Below are 7671 nucleotides of genomic sequence, written 5' to 3'. Positions count from 1 at the left end.
TTTCTCACAAATAGTTATAAATTTTTACGACGGTGTATTGAACCTCATAGACAACTCGTTCTGATTCAACAAGGCATCTGGTTTTCATTCAAACAGGCAACACAACTAGAACGCAACCGGTTGTGGTTCAAAAATTCATTAGTACAAGGTGGCATGCAACGAGACGAGAGTATGATCCCATTTAGTAGAACTTTAACTCTTAGCTCTATCTCAAATATGAAGTTTGTAGTTTAAATTGAAACAACATTTCTTATCCAAACATTTTTGATATACCTTCAGCTCCATGGTAGCTCACCCAAAAAGCCCTATGAGAAGCCTAGAGTCAGGGATTCAGAGCGACGTCAGTTGTGGAAAGGGCTATGCTGGCACAAATGTTGAGGGATTCAGAGCGTGTTTGGTTTACGGCCGCTACGTGCCCGGCCAAGATTTGGCATAGCCCATGGTATTTAGCTGTCGTTTGGTTCACCGCCTGATTTTGGCTAGGCCCGAAAAAAATTGGCCACGCCCGAAAACAGCTAACGCGCAGCGCCGGTGAAATCGGGCCAGCGTTTCGCTCGCCCGGGAATTGGCCGGGCTGCACAAGGAGCTGAGGATGACGTGTCAGCACGAGAATGGCTGCATTAAGTGAGTTTCATTTGGAATTAGCAAGTTTAAAATCGTATTATTTGCTAAATCGTGTATCTGATTTGTAATCCGTTTGTACCGTTGTGTTTTTTTAATTAAATATACAAATCAAGACCTATATTAACTATATTTTAACATAAAAAAGATTAGTTGCATACATGTCTACATATTATACTTACTATTCTAACTTTAGCTTGATCACAAGCCACACAATTTTTTTTCTATCAAATTTGACACTACTCGATTTTGGTCATAGCCAAAATTTAGCTTGTTAGGGCAAAAACTAAACAGGCTTTTTGGAAAAACTAAACAGGCTTGTTAGGACAGTTTTAATTTTGTTACTATTCTAACTTTAGCTAGGAACGAAGAAGTCCTAGAGTGAGCATGTAATACTCACATGTACTGGATTTTTAAGTTCAAAAATATACAATGGTAAATAATAACTATGATAAGTGGTACAATTTTGGTAACATAGTGGAAAGAAAATTATATAGAATTCTTTACAGTAAGACCCATGTGAGATATTAATTTATACCGTTCTTCCCTTATCTAACATGTGACTCGTGCAAGAGAGAAAAATGAAACCACATGTCATATTAAGAAAGGAGATCTTGATCGGATAATATAAAATTTACTTTCGAAGGACCTTACTGTCCCACTTTTGGCTAAGCCTCTGACTGGATCCAAATGGCGCCTATACCTTCTCTTTTTCTTTAGACAAAAAAAAAATGACTTGTCGCCGTGACGATTAGGCTTGATGCAGTGAAACTGAAACGCGCGCGCGCACGCCCGCAGAAACGCGAGAGTCGAGCTACATAAAGGGAGCCGCGCTTGCACCGTTTCTTCCTCCCACCCTTCTCCTTTCGTCTTCCTCCACCCACCGATCAAGCTCGCCTCACCAAGTTTCGTCGGCTGCGCGGCGAGGAGCTAGCTAGCTAGACCGACCGGCCTGCGCCATGTCCCCCGTGAAGGCCGAGGACCTGATGCCGTTCCCCGTCAAGGAGCAGTTCGGCGGCCTCGACTACTGCATCACCAGCCCCCCGCCATGGCGTCCGTTACTCTTATCATTTCATTTGATTACCACCCGTGACCCGCCTCCACGCACTGACGATCGATGATAGCGTGAGCTCTGACCCTTCGCTTTTCTGTCTGTGTGCTTGCTCTGGTGCAGTCACGACTGTGTTCGTCGGCTTCCAGCACTACCTGGTCATGCTCGGCACCACCGTCCTCATCGCCACCATCATCGTGCCCCTTATGGGCGGCGGCCATGTGAGCCCGGCTCCTCCTCTCTTCCCTTTTCGTTTGACACGCTGCGCTGCCCTGGACGAGCACTGAGCGCGCGCCATGGGTGCATGCATGCAGACTGAGAAGGCGATCGTGATCCAGACCATCCTCTTCCTCGCCGGGATCAACACGCTCCTGCAGGTGCACTTCGGCACGCGGCTCCCCGCCGTGATGGGAGGCTCCTACACCTACATCTACCCGGTCGTCGCCATCATCCTCAGCCCACGATACGCCCTCTTCATCGACCCTCTCGAGGTCCGTCGCCGTCGCACGCTTCTGCTTCCTCTGTTGTTCTGCAGCGCCGCTGATGATGCAAGTGCAACTGATCCGATCAACGTCGTTCCTTCAGAGGTTCGTGTACACGATGCGGTCGCTTCAGGGCGCGCTCATCATCGCCGGTGTCTTCCAGGTCGTCATCGGCTTCTTCGGCATATGGAGGGTCTTCATAAGGTCCTCTGTCCTATGATTTCCTCGCTCATCTCTCTCCCTCGATGGCTCGATCAATGCGGTCTCTCTGTTCTTACTCTCGCACTGACGCTGAGCCGTCCATGTCAGGTTCCTGAGCCCCCTCGCGGCGGTCCCCTTCGTGACGCTCTCGGGGCTCGGGCTCTTCTACTTCGCGTTCCCCGGGGTGAGCTCTTGGCACGGCAGAATAATCTCTTATTTGGCCGGTGCAGCTTTTGCTAATCTGTCTAGTTTCTTGTACCTCGTCCTTCAGGTTGCTAAATGCATCGAAGTGGGTCTCCCCGCACTTGTTCTTCTGGTGCTCTTTGCAGAGGTAACAGCAGCCAGGAATGGAATGATCACCGTGCGGTGCTATGACTTTGGCAGTTACTGACAGCCATTTTTGCCTTGCAGTACGCCGCCCATTACTTCAGGCAGGGAAGCTTCGTGTTCGGCCGGTGCGCCGTGCTGCTGACCGTCGTGATCGTGTGGATCTACGCCGAGATACTGACGGCGGCGGGCGCCTTCAACGAGCGGGGCCCCGTGACGCAGTTCAGCTGCCGCACCGATCGCTCCGGGATCATCCAGGGCGCACCTTGGTAGGCTAATTGCTACATGCCCAATTCGTGTACCGATCGCTGATGCGTTCTGTTCAGTTTTGCTTTGGTTGCTCTGAACTAAGCTGATGATACCTAACATGTTCTGCTTCGAGCAGGGTCAGGTTTCCTTACCCGTTTCAGTGGGGGTACCCTATTTTCTGGTTCCAAGATTGCTTGGCCATGATGGCTGCTTCTTTTGCGTCACTTATTGAGGTCTGCGATTTATATTTTTCGGTTCTCCTTTTATTTCGGTTGCACATCAGCAATAGTAACAGAGCCTTTCTCTGAGGTTCTGAATTGTAGTCAGTAGACATTGACGAAATTCCAAGGATTGGAACAGCACCGAAATAGTTTTAAACATAAGCAAATATGATCCTCCGAAGGATAAATGACAATCACAAATTGCATCTTCAAGACTTCACAATGTTTGTGCTTGCTATAAGACAGAGACTACCAAGTCATGTCTATACGGACGCTTTATATTCATCCCAAGTCTGTAACTTAGAATGCCCCGTTTTTACTCTGATGAGCAACTTCTCTTTCAGTCTACCGGCACCTTAATTGTGGTGTCAAGATACGCAGGCGCAACATTCTGCCCACCTTCAGTTTTCTCTCGTGGAATTGGCTGGCAGGTAAGCAAACAAGTAGCCAAACCGTTTCAGTTCTTCTGACTGCCCCTTACAAGGATTTTACTAACTGAAATGCAACTTCCAAAATATCAGGGCATATCCATCATACTGGATGGGATGTGTGGTACATTGACAGGCACAGCAGCTTCAGTGTAATCATTTTACTCTTCTCTGCTCAGAATCTCATTAGCAAGCCAGTTCAAAGTGAAAATTCTCAAGTAACCGGCCATTGTTGCTTTGAAAGTGAGAATGCAGGTCTGTTGGCGTTGACTCGAGTTGGAAGCCGACGAGTTATAAAGATCGCAGCATTGTTCATGATTTTCTTCTCATTGTTTGGTAGGCTTCTCATTCTCTGAAACTTTTGGAACTATCAGTATTAACATTTCACAGTTAATGACTTCACCTGATTTCAACAGGGAAATTTGGAGCAGTTCTTGCATCTATTCCGTTGCCACTTTTTTCTGCACTGTACTGTGTTCTCTTTGCTTATTCAGGTGATCCTTATGGTCCTATCCATATTAGTTTACCCCATCATACTTTGGACTCTGAATTTTCATAACTTCTTTCGCTGCTCTAAACTTGCTTTCTGCTTGAAACAGTTGGTGCAGGGCTTTGCCTCCTTCAGTACTGCAACCTCAACACCCTGAGAACAAAGTTCATACTCAGCATCTCCTTGTTCCTAGGATTGTCCATCCCACAGTACTTCAGGGTCTATGAGATGTTCTTTGGCTTTGGACCAGTTCACACCCATTCAGTTGCGGTACGCGCGCTTAACGCAGATGTGACAAACAATTTCCTTTAGCTTTCACACTCTGATCACTTTCTTCCTCTTGACATTGCAGTTCAATGTGATGGTCAATGTGATCTTCTCCTCGCCGGCGACGGTGGCCGCCATACTGGCCTACCTCCTGGACTGCACCCACCTCTACTGGGACGCTCATGTGAGGAAGGACAGGGGCTGGCATTGGTGGGAGAAGTTCAAATCCTACCGGCACGACGTCAGGAGCGAGGAGTTCTACGCTCTTCCTTATGGTTTGAGCAAGTACTTCCCCTCGCTTTAGGATGCCGCGGGAAGACAATGATGTTCCCTGTAACTGGTGGAAAGTAGAAACTGAAAATTATTTCAGGGGGATAGAATCATACTATGCTATATCCACTATCAAGCAATAGGACCTCGATGTTTTGATTCTACCTTATAAACATTTTGGGTGAGGAACATTTTATACCTGTTCGGAGCTCGCAAGGTTTCCGTCCACATTTTGGCTTCACATTTATCTCCGATTCCAAACAGCAGAACACAAATGCCTTGTAACTAGTGCAATTGCGGAACAAGGCTTTGAATCTGTTTGCAGTTCAACCCTGTACTAATCAGGTTCAGGTAGCCACTGAAGGATTGCTGTCATCATCCAAATGGAATTTGCCCCAAATTCCAAGAGATTCCAATTGCAGTCCAATTATTCGTCTAATATGGCAATTTCAAAGCCCAGCGCAGCCAGATGAACCGACCGCCGCCGCCGCCTTTGGTACCCACACTCGCCCGTGCTGCTCGGCGGCCCCGTTCCCCCGGCCGCCGGGAAGCCGCGGCAAAGCCGAGCTCCTCACGACCCATCGCTGTTAACCGTCGCCGCTCGATTCGACGTCCTCGACGAGCCTCCTTCCGATTCCTCTTCATCTAAGCACTGCCTCACCTCCTGAAACAAAATCCCTCACTCAGATTTAGGTTCTCGCCAGAGGTCCGCCGCCTTGCTCGCCTTCTTCTCCGTCACCGGGCACCCGTGTAAAGCCCATCTGGAAGCACCTCCGACCCTTCTGTCTGCAGTGGAGGGATCCACGGGACACGGTGATACTAATCCAGCCCTCTCCTTCCTCGATTGCAGATTGACCAGCCGTGGCCGCCGCCGCCGCCGCCGTTGTGTCCCGACCGCCAGGAGCCGCTGCAGGAGCTCAAATCCGAAAAAAATCTCACCACCTGTGGACTCATCTACCTTCCCTTTTTCCGTTTTGGTGGTCTCCGGCACCCCTCTAGCCAGATCTCGCCGCCGGCAAGCTCCATGGATGGATGCGTGTGCTGTTGTGTAGAGGAGCCCGTCCAGTGAAAACATGTTCAATATCTGTAGGTTTTTTCTCAGGCATATGTCCCAAACAAAAGATCGCCAACTGGGCCGTGCGTGCTGCACCGGGCCGGCACGAGGTTGTTACTGTAGATACGGCACAGCCCAAAGTTAGGTGGGCCGGTCCAATAGGCCGACGCCGCGGCATGGCCCGACCTGACTGCGATGTGCCGGCATGGGCACAACTTGGCACGGGCTAGCATGAGTATGGCCAGACACGGTTTTGGAGCCCTTGCGCGTGGCGACAGTCCGGCTAGTCACAGCAGGCCCATCAGGCACGTGGGGGCGTGGTGGTTTAACGGGTTAAATGGGCTATTTCTGGTCTGTTAACTCGAAATTTTCAAAATTTCAAACCCTTTGGGCTAAAAAAATACAAAATTTACTAATACAAAATTTACCAATTTTCACCTATAAATAAAGCACCATCTTATCCTCCCATTCCACACTAGCAACAATATTTTCTCTCTTATTTTCCTCCTCTCATTCTTCTCTCAAAGTTCTTGACAATCTGCGATAATTTGGTAAAATTAGTTTGAATTATTGCTAAAAATCCAAAAAAATTCAACACGTCATCCTGCTATTTTGAAGAAATCTTAGTGATTTTTTGCATCGATGTTCTTTCTTGTTTCTTCCATTATTTGTTCTATTATTTGATTATTTTGAATATTTGAATTTTTTTTAGTGTCATTCAACATTGATCATAGACGCCAATGATCATGATGATATGTCCATCGATCATGATTTTTTTTCTTCAAATGCTCTCAGGAGATTACAGCCCTTTTGATAGTAGTACTGCAGATGAAGAAGGACCCGTCGATGAACCTCCAGCTGGTTCACATGCAGCAGCACCTCCATCGTCAGGTTCTACAAGTGTGCACACGTCGGCAAGCACGGGCTCCAAAAGATCAAGAACCACTACTTTCAAAGTTTGACAAGACTTCAAAAAGATCTATAGAGAGGAAGATGAGGTAAGTATCAGATAAGCTAAGTGTTATATTTACAAACATGAATTATATGCAAAATTCTCAAGTGAAACGGGACACTTAAATAGGCACGTCGTAATTTGCAAACGAAAGAGTGGAGTAGTCATGAAGCAGACGGTGCTACAGTATAACCTCGATGGCTCTGTTCGCTATTGGGAGTATGGCTTCGCCAATGATCAAAAAGAAATGTAGATGTTATCTACTTTACAAGATGTACATCACTTCCTCATGAGTTTCTCTTGAATCGTGACCTTTTAGCTCAACTTTATCCGAGTTTTACCGAAATGCCGCTTCATTGCAAGAGCAAATATGTCACTTAACAATGGCGAGTCTGCTGCATTTGAATATTACTCATAATCCTAGGTTCACATATGTTTCTAGACATATAGCTACTAGGGATATGGTAAAATATTATAATGTGTGTCGTAGTAAGCTTAAAGAAATGTTAGAAATATGTACATATTCAGTTGCTTTAACCTCGGACATATGGGCAGGTAGGACTAGAGCTGATTACTTTAGTGTGGTTGCTTATTTTATTAATAATTATTCAAAACTAGACAATAGAATAATAGGTTTCTGGTTAATTGACAACGCATATACCGGTGAAAATATTGCTAAAAATATCTCAAGGAGTTGAAGACTTTGGGCTCACAAATAATATATTTGCTATCACTTTAGATAATGCCAGTGCAAACTCTAAAGCAATGGATATTCTTTCTTCGTTGTTTAATACATATGTTGAATCTTTCTTGTTACATCAATGTTGTATTTGTCATATTATCAATCTTATAGTAAAATTTGGTTTAAAGAGGTTGACGCAATACCTAGACAATTTTCATACTGCAATATCTTTTGTGAACTCCTATAACCAATGAATTACAACATATAAGCAATACTATGTTGCAATGGGTGTACGTCCACATAAATTTGTTGTAGATATGTCGATAAGATAGAACTCTACTTTCTTGATGCTAAAAAATATTATACCATATAAGAT

The 7671-nt window shown here is 45.9% G+C and overlaps 1 protein-coding gene across 1 annotated transcript; it reads left to right on the top strand.

The window, feature by feature from the left end:
• Window positions 1-1534: 1534 nt before the first annotated feature.
• Window positions 1535-4823, top strand: LOC133913076 (nucleobase-ascorbate transporter LPE1-like). Its single transcript, XM_062356119.1, has 14 exons — window positions 1535-1674; window positions 1796-1893; window positions 1987-2163; window positions 2258-2358; window positions 2464-2539; window positions 2627-2686; window positions 2767-2951; window positions 3068-3164; window positions 3497-3583; window positions 3674-3732; window positions 3825-3916; window positions 3997-4074; window positions 4180-4340; window positions 4423-4823. The coding sequence occupies exons 1-14, from the start codon at window positions 1581-1583 to the stop codon at window positions 4639-4641; spliced, it is 1584 nt and encodes a 527-aa protein (XP_062212103.1). The 5' UTR covers window positions 1535-1580; the 3' UTR covers window positions 4642-4823.
• Window positions 4824-7671: the final 2848 nt, after the last annotated feature.

Source organism: Phragmites australis, chromosome 3 (assembly GCF_958298935.1).
Source record: "Phragmites australis chromosome 3, lpPhrAust1.1, whole genome shotgun sequence".
NCBI classification, from domain to species: domain Eukaryota; kingdom Viridiplantae; phylum Streptophyta; class Magnoliopsida; order Poales; family Poaceae; genus Phragmites; species Phragmites australis.
Note: the sequence above shows the minus strand (reverse complement) of the source record. Positions and strands in the feature narration are given on the sequence as shown.